Source organism: Marmota marmota, unplaced genomic scaffold (genome assembly GCF_001458135.2).
Source record: "Marmota marmota marmota unplaced genomic scaffold, marMar, whole genome shotgun sequence".
Taxonomy (NCBI): domain Eukaryota; kingdom Metazoa; phylum Chordata; class Mammalia; order Rodentia; family Sciuridae; genus Marmota; species Marmota marmota.
The window spans coordinates 30,374,645-30,395,386 of record NW_026000229.1 but is presented as its reverse complement, the minus strand read 5'-3'; the positions used below and the strand labels follow the sequence as shown (position 1 = coordinate 30,395,386).

At 34.8% G+C, this 20,742-nt stretch overlaps 1 protein-coding gene across 2 annotated transcripts in view; it reads right to left on the bottom strand.

Annotated features, from left to right (window-relative positions):
* Nucleotides 1-617: 617 nt before the first annotated feature.
* The window catches only part of Secisbp2l (SECIS binding protein 2 like), a 52,412-nt gene continuing 32,287 nt past the window's right edge, over nt 618-20,742 (bottom strand). For both annotated transcript variants that reach the window (XM_015480685.2, XM_048793470.1), the window contains 4 exons: nt 18,110-18,330; nt 17,151-17,305; nt 8,245-8,464; nt 618-4,878 (listed from right to left, as the gene is read on the bottom strand). In XM_015480685.2, the coding sequence (XP_015336171.1) occupies nt 4,196-4,878; nt 8,245-8,464; nt 17,151-17,305; nt 18,110-18,330 (1,279 nt within the window). In that variant the 3' untranslated portion in view covers nt 618-4,195. The remainder of the gene's footprint in view (nt 4,879-8,244; nt 8,465-17,150; nt 17,306-18,109; nt 18,331-20,742) is intronic.

Below are 20,742 nucleotides of genomic sequence, written 5' to 3'. Positions count from 1 at the left end.
CAGTCTTTCAGATTCCCTGCCCTTTCATTGTGACAGTGACTATTCTAGGGAAAGTGATCAGGTAAGGCTCAATAATCCAGTCCCTAAAGCAATCAGTTCATTCCTCAAGTTTCACACCGAGTAGATGCCTAAAGGTAGTGAAGGTATGCTCAGTTTGTATAGCCTCAGCACTTTGTGCAGAGACCCAAGAAAGCAGTGATTAAAATCAAGCACTCTGGAATGGAACTGAGTTCTGCTACTGACCATCTATGGGATCCTGGACAAATCAGTATCTCCATGACTGTTTCATCTTCTGAAAAGTGAGTAGTAGTAATGGCATCTCTAAATGTGTTACTTTTGGGAAGTGGCTTAGAACAGTGTCTGGCACAGAGGAACTCACAAAAAAGGACGACTCTTCAGGAGCCTCCTAACAATAGGATGGTCTCTGGCTACAGCCCTAAACCCTTGCCACAGCTCACACCAACCATCCCATATGGAGATTTTTAATACCTTCCTAGAGATTTTACAATATTCTTTGGCAAATCTATGTGAGCACTGAACAACTCTACAAATTAAGCTTTTCTTTTTTCACTACTCTACATGTTGGGTGAGTACCTATTCTGAAATGATAAGACTACTTTTCAATAATCATTTTATTAGTACAGAAGAACCCCCACTAGAATTTACATAGTGCAAAAAAAGCTGTTATTACCCCCAACGTGATAACAATTATTCTTCATACAGCAAAAAAGCAAGATGAAAATCCCTTCATATTATAACTCAACTAATGTTGCTAGTTTTTATTAGAGCATTATAATTAAGACATTAAATTATAAACTCATATGGTATATTTGGAAATTACATTATAAAATAATACAAATACTTTTAAGGTGTGATGTGCCAACAAATTTTAAATTTTTATCATTAAGATTTAGATTTCAGTTTCAGATTAGAAAAAATTTGGTTGATATTGTGGTGTGTATAAAGACTGAAAGGATAAGGGAGGAAGAAGACAAATAAATTACTTCACAGAAAAATTTTTTAAATCAAAAAAGATAATTAATTAAATTTTTAGCAGATTAATGTTCTAACCTGTTGGCACAACATACAGAAAATACTTACATGATGAGTTCTTTTTATTTTTTTAAAGCCAACAGCAGCTTTACAAACAATAATACTTTTTTATACATATATTAAAGTAACAATATGTTACGGTTTAGCAGTTTTATGTTAAAGAGTTGAAAATTAATGTAGAGATCACTACTCATTTGCACATTATAATTCCCACCCCACCCACCTTCCCTAGCTTATTAAGAAATCAAACAATTACATTATTTGGATATTAATTTATCAATATTTAAACTATGTGAATTCCTTTTGACTAATTCTTTTCAAATACTGGAAGCATATAAAATACCATCTCTGCAAAAATGACCTCCAGTCAAAGCCTGTAAAAACTTTTCAATATAACACACATTATTTTTCCATGTTTAGTCAAAAGAAATATATTACATCATTTACAAACATATTTAAACCAAAAAATTAAGCTAATATGAACATTTGTCTTTTGAGAAGTAATCTTCACAGCAAACAAATCTACTGAAGCAGAAATCTAATTTGGGGAGTGTAATTCATACTGTAATTCATATACTTATATACTGAAATAGAAATCTAACATTAAGTATTGCCAGTAAAACAACTATACACTAAGAAAAAAAGTCACTATGTTTTTATTTCTTGTGCTAATGAACCCTTACTCTTACCAAGAGATCTCTTTCTAGGTCTCCAAAGAGTGAACCACACAATTTCCAAAAATAAAACTTTCCTGATTCTCATACCTCATCCAAAGCCTATAGTTCAATATACACAAATTTCAAAATTTAAAGAAACAAATTATAAAGACATCATTAATACATACTTAAGTATACTCTCAACATAGTAGCATTTTCTTTAATAAATCTTGGGTTGTCCTCTAGAAGTGACCTGTCTCATATAAAAAAGGCTATGGTCCCTTGGTTTTGCTGGCAGAAGAGGTACTGCATGCGTGAGAGCATTTATCAAACATAATCAAATACTTCTGAAGTCTATAGCAAAATTAAATTACTGGTGTTATGAAGATTTCTCCAACTTCTCTTTTGATACAAATGTCAAAAATCTAAAATGGTGATTCCTGTTCAGAAGAGATACAAAATATAAGAAACCTTTGAAAAGCCATTACCTCAAGATCAAGAGTTATCTGAATCACTGACATGGAATAAAGGAAATTAACATCATAAAAAGTATGAAAAGTTTTTCAATTCACTTTTAAGATTGTCAGTAGTTCAAATCCTCTATCATTTCTTTAAACAAACTAACACTTCCAAATGTGTAGAGACAGTAAGATCTGCCACGTATAAATCCATGATAACTATTTCAGAGGCTTCATTCCTTACACGCTGTGTTCCTTTAAGTATTGAATAATTAGTGCCTAGGAAGTCTATACTGGAGAACAGTGTAGACAGGACATATAATAATGTCCCCTTTTAGCACACTAATAAAGCTGACAGACTGACATTTTCTATATAGCAACGCTCCTAAACTTTCGTAAGCCACAAGTACTATATTATCAACCAAGAATCTAATCTCTCCAGTAATTAAGTGCCAGCATTATAAAACATCAACACTAGCACAGTAGTCCCAATAAGTTCAGTAAAGAATCTGCCCAACTCTTCTCTCCCACCTCTGTGAGGCAATGCCTTGCCCCATACAATCAGGGTAGGGAAATAACACTCCCTCCTCTGTTTTGCATCTATGGGAGCTTTTAAGTAGAAAGCTGATTGAACATGTGCATGTTAGCCAGTTGGAGATGGAGGAGGCGGTAGAGGGAAGACAGAGAAATGAATAATTTGTAATTCTCCTACCATTACATAAACTTGTAGATATCATTAAAGTTCAGGTGATGATTGACTAGCAAATAAAATATTAAGCTCAGTAAGTGTAACTTCTCCCAAGCAAGTACACACACTCCTAGAGAAGGGCAGAGATAAATAATAGTGAATAAAAAATACCTGCATATATCTGTATATAAGTCATCTAATAGGTTCAGCACAATTAGAACAACTTTCTCTGTTCTTCTAAAACTTCCTCTTCTAAGCCTTGATTATCAGGATACATGTTATGAATTGTGCAAAATTCCCTTTCCTTTCAGTAATTATGGTGGTCGCTATGTGGAAGGTTCTCAAGGCTAGGCTTGAAATGTATATTTAACAAAAGATGAAATGGTTTTGTACTCAGGACAAGTTTGAATGCCCAATCAAATCCATATCTCAAATCAAGAGTGTCCTGAACCAGAAGCATGCAAGAGAACATATCAGAATAGACGTTTCAGGATAGCTTACATGTAAGTGATGCAGTCATACAATCAGTTACAGTTATTCACCTGTCAAAATTTATCTAACTTTATGTAAATAAGACTATGTACAAAAGCATTCCTGAGGTAAGTAAGAAGCAATTCAAGATAGAACCTGACAGGTCCTATCTTGGGTGACTATTCATTATCATAAATGACATTTATCACTTTTTACAAATGAGGCCAGCCAGTTCTAATCTATCCTGGTGGCATCACTGCTAAATTCTGGAGACTCTGTTTTAGCCCATCACAACTTTAATGGATTATAATGATCAGTGACTTCTGAAGTAAGCATTTATGGGCCAAATAAAAGTTGCATCCATTTCTTAATGTATACACTTTGTGGACTCATTAACCTCAGCCTTTAAGCTTTCTGAGACTATCTTTAGCTCTTTTTAAAACAACAACAACAACAACAAAAAAACCCCAACTTTTTAATCAGACAAATTAAGAGTGAAGGAGTTGTAGTCATGAAACAAACACTGACAGCTGTTTTTATCCTTAGAACCTTGATCTTAAGCTTTCAAAATGAACTTAAATAGGCATTTTAAATTTATTTTCTTTAAAACTTGGTTTTCTCTTTTAATTATTATTTTCATTATAAAATAAGGTGAAACAGATCTGAATTTTCTGCACAGTCCTTAGAAAGACACTTTGATGCTAATTAAAAGCTAAGCTATTGATCATAACGAATACATAAAAGCTACAAAAATATTTGTTGGGAATTAAACACATATAACTACTGGACAGTGCTAAATGTTGAGATGAAGCATAAAAGGTGATGGCTGCAACCCTTACATGGTTGGGAGATGGGTGACATTTCCTGAGTTATATATTTTGGGGTGCAGAATTAGAATCAGATTGTTCTTTGTTCATAGAGCTGTAGTTACTGGACTTCTGTTGCTCAGGATTGGCTTGTTGGTCAGGAGTCCATGCTTCATTGTCCATTCCTGGCTCCAGCACCTCAGGTGCTTCTGCTTCCTCTTCTCCACCTAGTTCTACATTGTCTTCCTCAGAACCATTAAGGGTTTTTCCAAGCTGAAGGGTTTCCATAGTTCTCTGGGTCTCTGAGACCCATGACTCAATTCTACTATTAAGCTGCACTTCTACTGATATAGGTTCATGAGTATAATCTTCCTCCTCTTCCTCCTCTTCATCATCCTCTTCTTCAAGCATGCCAGGTACAAGAGTGCTAGTGGTGCTGGTGATGGAGGAATTCAAAAGATCTCGGCAACTACCATCCAAAGAGCCAGTCTCTGTACTCTGCTGTGAGGCCCATTCCAGGTCATCTGGCTTCACTTCCTCTTTATCCCCTGCTGTAGATTTCCCAGGATCTGTAGCTGAGGTAGTACTGCCTACAGACACTAATGATGGCTGCTTACTAACATGAATTGTGTCAAGTGGAAGTTTAATAGGTTTTTCAGAAGTGCTGTGCTTACAGGAAACCTCTTTTTCATTTTCTGATGTTTCCAGTCCATCTGAAGTTTCCACCATGTTTCTCCAATTTGTTTCTACAAATAGCAAACAGATTTTTAAAAGCTAAAACACTGTTTCAAAATCATGGCACTTAAAATGCAAAAAGAGTGACGAACAAAATACTGAAATTTGTTGGCCTCAGAAATTGATTGAAAAACTAAAAATTAAAGCAAAAGCTCTTACACCAACAGGAACCAACTGACATTCATATATAAAATCCATATATTCATGAAAATCAATGGATCATCTACACTTTTTTTTTTCTTTTCTTTTTGAAGGGGGCAGTTGGCAGGTTATGGTTATACTAAGCTCAAGTACTCACAACTCACAGATGGCAGAGCCAAAATATCCAGCAAAAATATTCTGATTTCAAGAGTTTATATCACATTTGGTCAGCAAGTTACTAAGATATTTTGGGGAATGTAATTCCATATATAAGCAATGAATCAGTCCATGTATTCCTAATACTGTGAAAATCTGTTTGATAGTATGTGTAGCTTGGCTTACACAGTGATTCTGAAGTACCAAATGTTATTATATAATACAGTGGTGATAATCTAAAATTATTTTTAATATCAGGAAATCAATATAGAACCAAAAATGTACCAGGAATCAGTAAATGAAACACAGCTCTTCTACCCCTCTATTTTTATTTTTTAAATAAAAATATTTAATTACACTCCAGCTCTGACTTGTATTTTATAAGTATAATATTTTCATCAAGTTGTAGTGAAATAAGAAACCTACTCATATTAATGTATTCAATTTGAGTATCACCCATAGACTGACTATACTTTGACACAGACCATATTTATGGCACTTTGAGTCAGGTACATGGTTTATAAAGAAAAAAAAACTGCCTTTCCTATGAACAGATCCTTCCCATTCTCACTTCTACCTCATGAAAACAAAATTTTCTCCTAGATTCTCAGTCTCAGCTAATTACATTACCATTCACAGTCTTAAAGGTGAAGAAACCTCAGAGTAATCCTTGTCTTCTTTCTCCCTTACGATACATCTTCATTCCCCTGAATTCATCCTGTCACTTCTAGCTCAAAAACTACCAAATTTGATCAGTACTGCTTTAGTTCATGCCTTATATCTTCCTAACTGGTTCTGTGAATTGACTATATCATTATCTAACTGGCTTTCCATCACCCTAGGACAGGATTCAAACCCCTTAGCTTAGCATAGCCAAGCCCTTCATGATCCAATCCTGTGTGGTCTGTATGTGAGGTGTCCCCCAAAAACTTATGTGTGAGACAATGCAAAAAGGTTTAGAGGAGAAATGATTGGGTTATGAGAGTCTTAACCCAAGCAATGAATTAATCCCCTAGTGGGATTAACTAAGTGTAGCTTAAAGGCAGGTAGGGTGTGGCTGGCACAGGTCGACATTGGGGGCATGTTTTTGGGGTATATATTTTGTACCTGGTAAGTGGAACTCTCTCTCTTGCTGATCATCATGTGAACTACTTCCTTCTGCCACACTGTTTTGCCATAATGTTTAGCCTCACCTCAAGCACTGAGGAATAAAGCCAGGTGCTATAGACTGAGACCTCTGAAACTATGAGCCCCCAAATAAAACTTTTCCTTCTCTAGAGCTGTTCTGGTTAGATCTTTAGTCACAGCAGCAAAAAAAGTTGATTAAAACAGACCTTTATCTATCTTTCCAGTACCATTTCATCCTGACCCCAACCCATGCATGTCATCTTGTATCACTGAATTCTCACTGCTGCCTGTAGTCACTGCATAAGCTATGCTTTAGCATACAACATTCTTTCTATTCAAATTGTGTTTTCTTTTACCCCTCAGACTCTTACTCATCCTTGATATCCACCCTTAAATGTTAGTTTCTTTGTGAATCTTTCCTGACTTTTCCACAAGAGGCATTTACTAACCTGAACTCCCACAGCATTTTTTACATAGTTCAAAAAGCATTTGTTCTATTTGCTGCTCCACACATCAACTCTCCTCACTCCCAATCCTATGTCCTCTATGGTTGCCATATACTAAGCACAGGGGGCGGGTACTCAAAATGAAAAAGTTTGCAAATATATTTATAGATATATTCAATTATGCAAAAAACTTTAAAAGCACTAAATTTCTTAAAATATTATGGCATATTTACATTTCCTTCAAACATTTTTATCCTAAAGAGAAATCTGAGGTTCAGAAATTAATTGATTATACCTAAATCCCCTAGGCAGAGAGTGAAAAACCAAGTTTCAATCTTTGAACAGTTTAAATCTGATACTAAATCTTTGAGAGTTTCTTTTCATGCTGTTTTTTTCCTATACATCCCCATATGGAGATTATTTATCTATCTGTCATTAGCCCAAATCCTTTGCTTTATAGATTTATCTTGCAGACTGCTTTTGAGACTTGGCCTTTTACTAAATATATATACAGAGGGAGGAGTGAACTTATTTACTTCATTTTATTTTTAACTAGCTATCACTTCAGCAAAAGAAACATGGCTGCCTCTAGCAAGTAACATCTGTCTATGACCAACTGATTCTTAAAGACCAAAAACAACTTGTTAATTGCCTCTGGCCTGATGATTTATCAAACACTTAGCTACAATCACAGACAAGAAGCCACGGAAGGGAATGGGAAGAAAATGGGGACTCAGATTTCTATATATTAAATTTTAGGTGATAACAAACTATTTGGTAAACTCTTAGATAAGATTAACATAAGAAAAAGAAGAGCAAGATGCCAAAAAGAAGGAGGAAGTTATTCTTTAAAAAAACCCAAAAAACAATAAACAAAAAGAACATCAAGACAGGATACACGAAACAGAAACTAGTTCAAGGAAGAGAAGTTAAAGAGTTCAAAGTATTATAAAACAAGGCAAGGAGACTACTGAAATGCAGACTGCAGTAAATAATGTTAAACATTAAACACAAATACTGTGGGTCTGTATTTCTTTTTTATCTCAATTAGATTTAATTCAAAGTAAATGTCATGTGTCTAGGTTTTATAAGATTGGACTCAGCAGTATTCAGTTCTTTAGTTTACTTAGTAAATATAGAATTCAATAACTGAGTATAAATTATTAGAATAAAACTTCCTAATATTTACTTAGTGATAGGTCACATGTATGGTGCATTCTACTTTTAAGATCTACGTTGGCTATTTTAAGATTTTGGAACTGTGACTGAATTCCAGGGTCTCATAGAATGCCTATTTCAAAAATTCTCCTGAGTTTTAACCCATTATGTCCCATTGTCCTATACAGAATTGAAAACTTAGAAATTTATGGGTTATTGAAATGTTTGGATGATTAAAAAAAATAAAGGTAAGAACAAAAGGTAGAATGGAAAGTTACATACAAAATTATTTTAATTAATTAAATTATTTTAAAGTTTAAGTCATTCAAATGGTATGCAATAACTTACCATATTCCTTTTCATTTACTTCAGAGATAGGTTCAGAAATAACACTGCAGAAAGAAATGGCACTTGCTGCAGAGGGGTTCCGAGAATGCCCCATGTGGTGTGGTACCTTTTTCACATTTTTTAAGGCTTCTTCAGCTTGCTCTTGCTCCATTGCTGCAACCATATCTTTATATGCTTTCCTGGCTTCCTCAGTGAGTTCTACTAATTTATTAAACAGGCTCTAAAAAGAAACAGAGATTCTGATTAATCCCTGAAGATTCCAATTAGTCCATTTTTTATTATCCTTCTTTTCAGATAAAAAAAAACTGAATGGTACGCAAACCATAGAACTATACAAGTCTGAGAAAATTCCTTGATTCTAACACTAGCCACTAACTGTGATACATATTTAAAATTCTTCCCAAGTTTATCAATTCAACAACAAAACAAGTTAAATGCACTTCATTTTGTGTCTTGTTTGTTATCACAGAGAGTACAAAGACTGGAAAACCAACTTTGCTTTTGTGGAACTTTCTGTGTGGCTATAAAAAGACAAAAGACAGCTATAATTCCAGGCACAATATCTTAAATCCCTTGAGAGGTATAACATATTATGGCTTTTAGATAAGACATTAACTCTAATTGCTGAAATTCATGAAGGAAGATGACACCTAATATCCATACAATTTTGAGGGGTAAAGATAGGGCATTCTTAGCTAAACATACAAAGCCACGAATAAGGGTACAGACATTAAATGAAAAAAAAAAAAAAAAGTACAGGGCTTATCTGGAGAGCACAGGGCTTATCTGGAGAGCAGTGAGGAATCTTATGTGGATTAGGATTTAAGGGATGACTATATGTAGGGTGACATTTGCAGATGTAGAAGAGGGCAGTCTCCACATGAATTAAAAATTCCCAGTAATTTCATTTATTGGAAGAACATGCAAAAGACCAAAAGGAAGTCAGCTAGGGCCTTGAAAATGATAAAAATATGACATTTACAAAACAGGTAAGCATGATTATTGGGTCAAAGGCAAATTATACAAGCAGAATATTTTAGCTGGATTAATTTTATGATTATTAACAAAAATGAATAACAAAATTTCCCATATTTTCCTTATTCTATTTGGATTACAGTTAAGTTTATAATTATGAATAAAAACTAACAACAAGGGGGAGATCCAAGATGGCGTGCTAGAGGGAAGCTGCATTCTGTGTTACTCCTGGAGCTGGGATTCAAGTAGTGGAAATACCGTTTCTCTGCGAATGATTAGAGAACCCCTGACAGCTGCTCCCATGCAGGACTCCTGACCACTCCTCCATGCAGGTCCTGCAGGTGCCCAAGTAGGACCACCGGCGTCAGCACCCATGCAGAACTCCTGCCCACCAACCCGCGCAGGTCCTGACGGTAACACCTGTGTGGACCCATGTCTACCAACATGGGCTCCTCCAGTCTCCTTCATCTTGGGGCACTGCAACCACTGCCACAGTTCTCTACATGCGGTAGCCTGCACCTGGGGACATTGCACTGGGTCTGATGAAAGCCGCTAGCCACAATACTGCACGCCACAGAGTTGCATCTCTGAACACACCACTCAACACCACCGTTCAGCCCCACCTCATCTGATACCCCATCACTGAAAGCAGCCACCTCCATCTTGGGACACGTTCGTCGCCATCTCTAGTTGGGGCAACTCCCAACTTGGAACACTGGCTGAGGTTTAGAAACATAATCAAGGTACCAAAAGTCCCCAACTGCACCCTCTTCCCAGCAGCCCGATAACCTGGCACAGTGCCTGCGGCTATGCAGTCAGTCCGAAGTCTGCAAAACCAGGTCCTGAACTTCCCAATATAAAACAGCTCTCTGAGACAGGTGCACAGTCCCCTGAGCACATCCCACAAGACTCTGGAGAAAAAGGTTCCTGATTGGGAAGTAGAAAGGGAGGGTGTGGGTGAGACACAGTTTAGAGACTAAATTAGAGACCAGGAATAATGAGGTCTACAGGAAATATAAGGAGATAAGACCAGGCACCCACATCACAAAAGTGGGCCCCAAAGGAGATCCTTGGGGTACAGTCTCCCATCGATGACTGGCAAGTGCTATACCCCACTTCCAGAAGCTACACTCCCAAGACCAATCCTCACACCCTAATAATCTTCACCATCCTGAGGGTGGAGATAAGAGCAAAAAACAGACAACCTCACCTACTAGATGAGAAGGGAAGCTGGAAAGATACTGATCTCCAACAAAAACAATCCTTGTATCTTCCTTTGGGATTTCTCTTTCTCTCTCTCCTCTGGTCCTCACATCCCCAACATTTATGAAAGAAGTACTTTTCATGAATTAGGCTACTAAGGACTCGGATGTCTAAATAGCATATACAGTGGTGTTGTATATTCTTTTATCTCCTATTTTTACATTTTTTTTTACTTTTCCTAATATTTATGTTTGTCTGTCTTTTGTACTCTACTGTCTTCCCACTTACTTGTCTCCCCCAAATCACTTTCTCTCTCTTCTGCTATTCACCAACTTCTTTAGATTCCTCTTTCATGCTTTCTAAGATCTAATACTCTATATCCTCACTTCCTACCCCAACATCTCATCCTATACCTCATCCCTGGTTCTTTGTCCACCAACAGAAACTGAAGACCCTTTTGCAAACCTACTGTTTATACTGTAGCTAATAATTCAAGGTACCGTTTCTGTATATTGTGACAAAACTGTTAATGTCTTAATAGCAGCTCTTTGGTTTAAGGTTGTATATCATTTGTATTGAGATCTGTTCACATTGTTCTTCCCTTTAAAGGAGAGATATTGGAAACCTGCAGAAACACTATAAGCCTATAGGGTAAAAACTGTAAAGCCTTGGATCTACAGTGCTAGAAGGGAAGACACATGAGCATCATTAAAAGAAAAAGGGAAGAAAGTGCCGCCAACAAACCAAGATACTACATTATTAGGATCCATGGCCGGCACAACAGAAGAGAAGGAGTTCAGGATGTAAACAATTAAAATGTTGTGTGAATTAAAGGATGATATAAGAGAGAAAATACAGGCAACAAAAGATCATTTCAATAAAGAGCTACATAAGCAAATACAGGAAGCAAAAGATTACTTCAATAAGGAGATAGAGGTTCTGAAAAAAAACCCAGAAATCTTTGAAATGAAAGAAACAATAAACGAAATTAAAAGTTCAACAGAAAGCATAACCTAGAGATTAGATCACTTGGAAAACAGAACCTCAGACAATGAAGACAAAATATATAATCTTAAAAAGAAAGTTGACCACACAGTAAAGATGGTACGAAACCATGAATAAAGCATTCAAGAATTATGGGATAACATAAAAAGACCAAATTTAAGAATTTTGGGATAGAGGAAGGCATAGAGTCACAAACCAAAGGAATGAACAATCTATTCAACAAAATAATATCAGAAAATTTTTCAAACATGAAGAATGAATTGGAAAAGAGACTTACAGGACACCAAATGTACAAAATCACAACAGATCCACACCAAGGCACATTATAAGGAAAATGCCTAGCATAGAGAATAAGGAGAGATTTTTAAAAGCCACAAGAGAAAGGAATCAAATTATATATACGAGGAACTAATTAGGATATCTGCAGATTTTTCAACCCAGACCCTGAAAGCTAGAAGATCCTGGAACAACATATACCAAGCTCTGAAAGAAAATGGATGCCAACCAAGAATCTTATGCCCAGCAAAATTAAGCTTTAGATTTGATGATGAAATAAAAACCTTCCATGATTAATAAAAGTTAAAAAGAATTTACAACTAGAAAGGCTGCACTACAGAATGCACTCAGCAAAATGTTCCATGAGAAGGAAACAAAAAACAATAATGAAAATCAGCAAAGGGAGGTATTGCACTAAAGGAAATACTAATCAAAGGAGAAACCAAGTCAAGTTAAATACCAAAAATAAACAAAAATGGCTGGGAATATAAATCATGTCTCAACAATAACCCCGAATGTTAATGGCTCAAATTCACCAAAGACAAACTAGCAGATTGGATTAAAAAAAAAAAAAGACCCAACAATATGCTGCCTTCAAGAGACTCCTCTTCATAGGAAAAGACATCCACAGACTGAAAGTGAAACATTGGGGAAAAAACACCTCTCTCATGGACTGTGGAAACAAGCAGGGGTGTCTATCTTCATATCAAATAAAGTAAACTTCAAGCCAAAATTAATAAAAAAGAATAAAGAAGGACATTTCATACTGCCTGGGAGAACCATACATCAACAAGACATAACAATTATAAATATATATACCCCAAACAATGGAGCTTCTGTGTTCATCCAACAAATTCTTCTCAAGTTCAAGAGTCAAATAGACCACAACACAATAATTCTAGGTGGCTTTTAACACACCTCTTTCCCCACTGGATAGATCTTCCAAACAAAAGCTAAACAAAGAAACTATACAACTCAATAATACAATCAATAACTTAGACTTAACAGACATATATAGATATTTCATCCATCAATGAGTAAATATGCTTTCCTCTCAGCAGCACTTAGATCCTTTTCTAAAACAGACTATATATTATGCCACAAAGCAACTCTTAGCAAATGCAAAAATGTAGAGATACTACTCTGCATTCTATCAGATCATGATGGAATGAAATTAGAAGTCAATTTTAAAATAAAAAAATAGAAGCTACTCCAACACCTGGAGACTAAATAACATGCTACTGAATCAACAATGGGTTGCAAAAGACCTCAAAAAAGAGATTAAAAAATTCTTGGAGGTAAATGAGAATACTGATACGACATATAGAAATCTATGCAACACTATCAAGGCAGTACTAAGAAGAAAGTTCATTGCATGGAGTTCATTACTTCAAAGAAGAAAAAGTCAAGAAATAAATGATCTAACATTACATCTCAAAGTCCTAGAAAAAGAAGAACAAATCACCACCCAAAATAGTAGAAGACAGGAAATAATCAAAATCAGAGCTGAAATCAATGAAATTGAAACAAAAGAAACAATTGAAAAAATTGACAAAACAAAAAGTTCGTTCTTTGAAAAAGTAAATAAAATTGATAAACCCTTAGCAATGCTAATGAAGAGAAGGAGAGAGAAAACTCAAATTACTAACATATGTGATGAAAAAGGAAATATTACAACAGACACTACAGAAATACAGAAGATAATTAGAAATTATTTTGAAAATTTGTATTCCATTAAAATAGAAAATATCAAAGGCATCAACAAATTTCTAGACTCATATGATTTGCCCAAATGGAATCAGGATGATATACACAATTTAAACAGATCAATTTCAGGCAATGAAATAGAAGACACCATCAAAAGCCTACCAACCAAGAAAAGTCCAGGACCAGATGGATACATAGCTGAGTTCCATGAGACCTTCAAGTTATTTCATGAAATCGAAAAAGAGGGAACACTTCCAAACTCATTCTATAAAGCCAATATCACCCTGATTCCAAAACCAGACAAAGGCACATGAAAAAAAGAAAATTTCAGAACAGTATCTCTAATGAACATAGATGCAAAAATTCTCAATAAAATGCTTGCAAATCGAATATAAAACTATATTAAAAAGATAGTGCACTGTGATTAAGTGGGGTTCATCACAGGGATGCAAGGTTGGTTCAACATATGGAAATCAAACAATGCATCACATCAATAGATGTAAAGATAAGAAACATACGATCATCTCAAAAGACGCAAAAAAAGCATTTGACAAAATACACCATCCCTTCAAGTTCAAAACACTAGAAAAACTAAGGATAACAGGAACATATCTCAACATTGTAAAAGCTAGCTATGCTAAGCCCAAAGCCAACATCATTCTAAATGGAGAAAAATTAAAAGCATTCCCTCTAAAAACTGAACAAGACAGGGATGCCCTCTTTCACCACTTCTAATTTAACAGAATTCTTGAAACTCTAGCCAGAGCAATCAGACAGATGAAAGAAATTAAAGAGCTACAGATAGGAAAAGAACTCAAATTTTCACTATTTGCCAACGATATGATTCTATACCTAGAAGATCCAAAAAATTCCACCAGAAAATTTCTAGAACTAATAAATGAATTCAGCAACATAGCAGGATATAAAATCAACACCCATAAATCAAAGGCATTTCTGTACATCAGTGTCAAATCCTCTGAAAGAGAAACTAGGAAAACTACCCCTTTTATAATAGTCTCAAAACAAAACAAAATGAAACAAAACAACAACAACAACAACAAAAAAAAACCCTTGGGAATCAACTTAACAAAAGAGGTGAAAGACCTCTACAATCAAAATAATAGAACGTTAAAGAAAGAAATTAAAGAAGACCTTAGAAGATGGAAAGATCTCCCTTGTTCTTGGATAGGCAGAATTAATATTGTCCAAAATGTCCATACTACCAAAACCACTATACAGATTTAATGCAATCCCAATCAAAATCCCAATGACATTCCTCATAGTAATAGAAAAAGCAGTCATGAAATTCATCTGGAAAAATAAGAGACCCAAAATAACTAAAGCAATCCTTAGCAAGAAGAGTGAAGCAGGTGGCATGACTTTACCAGCCCTTAAACTATACTACAGGGCAATAGTAACAAAAACGGCATGGTATTGGCACCAAAACAGACTGGTAGACCAATGGTATAGAAGAATAGAGGACAGAGAGACAAATCCACATAAATACAGTTATCTCATATTAGATAAAGGTGCCAAAAACATATATTGGAGAAAGGATAGCCTCTTCAACACATAGTGCTGGGAAAACTGGAAATCCACATGTGATAAAATGAAATTAAGCCCCTGTCTCTCACCATGCACAAAACTCAACTCAAAGTGGAGCAAGGACCTAGGAATTAAACCAGAGACCCCATGCCTAATAGAAAAAAATGTAGGCCCAAATCTTCATCATATCTGATTAGGCCCTGACTTTCTTAATAAGACTCCTACAGTGCAAGAAATAAAATCAAGAATCAATAAATGGGATGGATTCAAACTAAAAAGCTTCTTCTTGGAAAAAGAAACAGCGAGGTGAATAGAGAGCCTACAGAATGGGAACAAATTTTTACCACACACATATCAGATAGAGCACTACTCTCTAGGATATATAAAGAACTAAAAAATCTTAACATCAAAAACAAAACAAAACAACCCAAGCAACAAATGGGCCAAGGAACTGAACAGATACTTCTCAGAAGATGCCATATAATCAATCAACAAATATATTAAAAAAAGTTCAACATCTCTAGCAATTAGAGAAATGCAAATGTAATGTATTTAGAGTGCAACCAATAACAAGAAAATATGCATATGGACAAACGATTTTGAGATTAACATTGGTTTTACAACATACATAAGTTATTAGGAATAAAAGAATATAAGGGAAGAGAAGAAAAATTAAGGAGAAAACTAGGATCAGGGAATGAAAAGTCTTAAATGTGAGAATAAGAAAAGTTTAATTCAAAGGTTTTATCAGATAATAAAAATAACTTAGGTACATATTACCACAAATGGACATACTTGATAATATGCCAATATTTTATAAAATTTTATTTTAAGAGTACATTTTAGTTTAAATAATAATTTACTTATCTTAGTATTTTAGAGGGCAAGAAAAAATGTGCAAAGCTGGCAAATATTTTATAATATAAAATTATAAAAATAAATTAACACATATAATTCATGAAGAAACTGATACAATTTAAAAAAATTCACTTTTCTGGACCCTAGCTCTGTTCCTATTCGATAAACTCTTAATAGTGAATTTAAAAAGAGGACACTTTTATTAGACATCTATATGTGACCCTTCTTTTTCAGCACTCAAATTCCCTCATATAGTTAAACATAGCCAGATGTACATCTATCACAATTTATCAACAAACATTTGTCACCTGCTCACGCTCAGGTAATGTGAAAGATGTCAGGCACACAAAGACAAGGGGCCTTTTCACCCTCAAAAAAGTCAGTTAAAGGGAAACACACATAAATTATAGCAAAGAAATGCAATAACACCTAAGGGAGAAAAGCATAGGCAATTTTGAGAGCACAAATTATGATATATTCATAGAAAGTAGGTGGGTAGATAATTTTGTAGGCAAAGGAAAAGAAACTGAATGGAGGGGGAATGGGAGGTATACAAACACAGTGAATGGACACAAAGGGGGAGACACTTAAATACATAAAAATAGTGTGTTTGGCAAGAGAAAATGATCTGCCCATGATATCACAAAGTACTTAAGAGTCAACTCCATAAAAAGGTAGTCATAAAATGCCATCAGGGGGCTGAGGTTGTGGCTCAGTGGTACAGTGCTTGCCTGGCACCTGTGAGGCACTGGGTTCGATTCTCAGCACCACATAAAAATAAAATATACAATTAAAATGCCATCAGTTGACAGGCATTATTCTAAACTAATAACTCTCATATTATCAATCCTATTGTAAGCTCTGTATTAGAAACTGCCAGAGGTGAAGGTATCATATGTGCAAAACTATTCTGACAACTGGTTTAGGTAGTTAATTTTCTAGAGGAAAATTCCTTCAATAAAAAGGATTCTTTTCTCTCTTAATTCCTAGTATACAAAATATAGCCATCACAGTGTCTATTTCACATTGCATAATTCTGGATATCTTCAACTAGCAGTTGAATAAATAATCAAGTATTAAACAGCTGAGCTCAAAAGAAAAAACCACTGGCAGAAGAGATACTAAGATCTTCTCAAACTGAATATAACCTACATAAATGTTTTCACTGATTTCAAAGGAAAAGGTAATACTCAAGAATTTCCACATATTCTTTGAGAGTCATCAACTCACTCCTTTATATGCTTAAACTTAATTCTGGTATGTGTCCACAGAAAATGTACTATCTGGGGGATGTGAGGGGAGGGAAAACTACAAGAGTGTGTGTTGCTTATTCTTACCTCAGCACCAAAGTAGTTGAAAATACCCACTACACTAACAGGAACCAGCTTGTTCACACAGCGTCCTAGAGCTTTTCTTCCAAGGGCAAATACAAAAGGAATTTCTTGTTCCCGTGCCATAGCTATGACATTATAGAGAGCCTCATCTAGACCACCTATGAAAATCAACATATATGGAGGTAATTTAGTTATTTCCTAAATGGAGCTAATCTAGCAAGCAAGAGCAAAAGCATAAAACACAGTAGCAAAGGATTCTATGAGAATTCTTATAGCACTTACACTGTTACATATTATACTATCTGACTTTATGTTACATATGGATACATATATTTTTAAAACACACACACACACAATTTTCTTTTTCTCCAATTAAATTCTAAGTTACTTCAAACCCAATATTTTTGTCTCTCCATACAGATTAGCATAGCAGGAATCAAATTTCAATTTAACAGACATTTTAATGAAGAAATTATTTGTTAATAGTAGCTAACTCTTTTTTCCAATCTTTCAGCTCAAGTAATGACCTATTCACAATGCAGTGAGACAGATAACACATTATTGATTTTATTTGGTATTTCTATCCTGTGTATTTGCCTACCACTGCTACTGGGACAGATCTGTCTATTCCAATCCACCTAAAGCAGCTTTTCTACCAAAAAAGGATAAGTAAAGAAGCATGACATGGCACAATGCACTCTGACTATTCTCCATTCTCATCACAACAGTAGGGACACTTAATGGGCCCAAGAGAATTCTTTTACCACTATTCATACATGGGGATTTCCTTTGTAACTCAATCCCAATTATCCTAGTTAATTTTAGGCTCTGAAATACTTCATTCTTTTCTCAGGCTCAATATTTTGTTTCATAGTATGCTTTACAGAGAAAGACCTGTGTTTAAATACCCTACAATTATACCAAATAAATATCAAAACACTTCAAAATCAAAGTGTACATACCTTTTGACTGGATTTTTTCACAGTTTGGAGAAATTATCACACACTTGATCTTATTTAGCTTCATATGTTTGGTGACTTCCCTTAGACCCATAACCAGCCGTCTTCGTGCTTTTGCTCTTACAGGATCCTTTTGGTAGATGCGTTCCTGAAAACTGACAAGTTCTTGGAGAAGAAGGGTCACACATTCATCAATCTCTTTACAAAGAACCTGATTACAGTACCTATAAAGGAAAGATAAATAAAAACATAAAAAACAACAGGAAACTCCACCCTATTTTTCTGTAATTATAAAGTTATATTAGGAAAATATCTTTAAGAGAAACTATATTCAATAAAAAGTTTTCATGAAAAGTCAAGTATTCAAAACTTTTAAATCCTTATCTGGGAATTGAGGTTTGAATGCTTGTAATCTCAATGACTTGGAAGGCTGAGGCAGGAGGATCACAAGTAGGAAACAACATAGCAAAACCCTGTCTCAAGAAAAAAAAAAGGTGGGGGGCTAGGGATGTAGCTGTGTGGGTAAAGCATCCCTGGATTTAATCCCCAGAACCAATAAATAAATAAAGCCTCTGAATCCCTCAGTTAACTAGAAATAAAAGTGATATAGGCTATCTTTGGTAATGAATTTCAACAAATTGGCTTTTAGTAAAGGATAGGTTAATAACCTCTATGAAGTATCCAATTATTAAATTCCTAAAGATATAAATCAAATTCAAATGTTTGCTTGCCATGTGGTTAAAACAGATGAAATATTTCTGGTGAAAAGATATAAAGTTATTTCTTTTCAATGAATACTAAAGATGCTTCTACAAGAAATGAGTGTCCTAACAATTAATTTTGAGTTTGAATAAGTCTCTGGGCATTTCTCAACCACAAAAATGAGTCAGATGAGATGACCTTTATGGCCCAGTTAGCTCCGAAAATCAACAGCTATTGAGGATAAACTCAATAGTTGAACTGAGGCCAAAATCAAACAGACCTTGGGGTAGTAGTCATATATCTTTGTATCAGACAAAGCAACTGAATGAGGCTCTTTGAGAGATCATGTATGGTTATAATGTGGAAAACAGGAAAAAATGTGATGTCACAATAGTACTTAATTTCTAGGATAAGAAAATCATCTAGACATATTTTTTATATACCCTTTCCATCTTTTCTAGTTCTCATCCCTTATCTTTACCAAAAGCAGGCATTTAATGAGAATTGGTGTAACTTCTAATCTAGTAATAAATAGGCAAGGAAAATAGAAGACTTCTATTTTAAAGTTATATAGTGGGAAAATCCAGGGCTGCCCTTCTTTAGTGCAAAAAGAAAAAAGAAAGAAAGAAATTTTTTGTGTTGGGAATTTTATTATATATATAAAAAATGTTTAAATAAGTACAACATTACTTGAGAAGAGAAGATAAAACTGGACACACTGTGGGAGGATTAAATATCATAAAATATTAAAATTAAGGAATGCATTTAAAGAATAGAATATTGAAAATACAATTTTCTTCATTCTTTTTTCTTTCAAGCTGTTATTTCACACATATGTAACATTTCTTTTTTTTTTTTTTTTTTAAATATTTATTTTTTAGTTTTCGGTGGACACAACATCTTTGTTTGTACGTGGTGCTGAGGATCGAACCTGGGCCGCAGGCATGCGAGGCTAGCGTGCTACCGCTTGAGCCACATCCCCAGCCCCATATGTAACATTTCCTAAATGGTTCTTTTGCTCCACATCTGTTATCTGACATTTAATTAACTTCTGAAAGCTGGGCAAAAAGTATTTGCTCAAAAACAATGGAATAAGGAAAAGGAAAAGAACAAACTGATACGGTTTGGCTCCTTGCAGACTATACTTTCGCCCTGGGATTCTTTCATATGTCATTAAGAGTTTTGGGGATATAACTTGGTTGTAGAACATTTGCCTAGTATGTGCAATGTACTGGGTTTGATTACCAGTACAACAAAAAGTAAGTAAATAAATAAAGGTAATTAGGGTTGTGTAGTTCACCTATGTAAATGTTAAAACCCTAAAATGCTTCCTAGCAATAACCATTAGTTTAAGGTTATTCACAGATAAGGTATCATTTTGTGATTCACTAATTGTTTCAATTCTAAAAATCTATAAATATCTGCTTAAAAGCAAAAGCAAATAGGTGGTGTTTGATATGTATCTCAATGGTAGAGCGCTTACCCACTATGCACAAGACCCAGGTTCAATTTCTAGCACTTTGAAAAAGGAAAAAATTAGCTTTATGTAATAGATTAATTTCACAAAATAGGGTTTTCAGAACTTTATTACATGTTATTGATTGATGAGAGAAATTTTTGAAGGATTAATTATCTATATATATACACATATACATATACACACACACACACGTGTGTATGTGTGTGTCTGTGTGTGTGTGTGTGTACGTGTGTATGTATATATGCAAAAGCACTTGGAGGGGAAAAACTCATAGCACAAAATTATATATGTAAGATGTAAGAGGCCAGTAGTCCCAGGTAGAAACACTATATGATATCAACAGAATATATTTAGTGTCACATCACTCTCTATGAACACTGACAAAAGGGAATGCTTCAAATAGAGCAAAACCAGCTATTAAACAAAATTTGAAAAAAATATTTTTGGTGTTTGG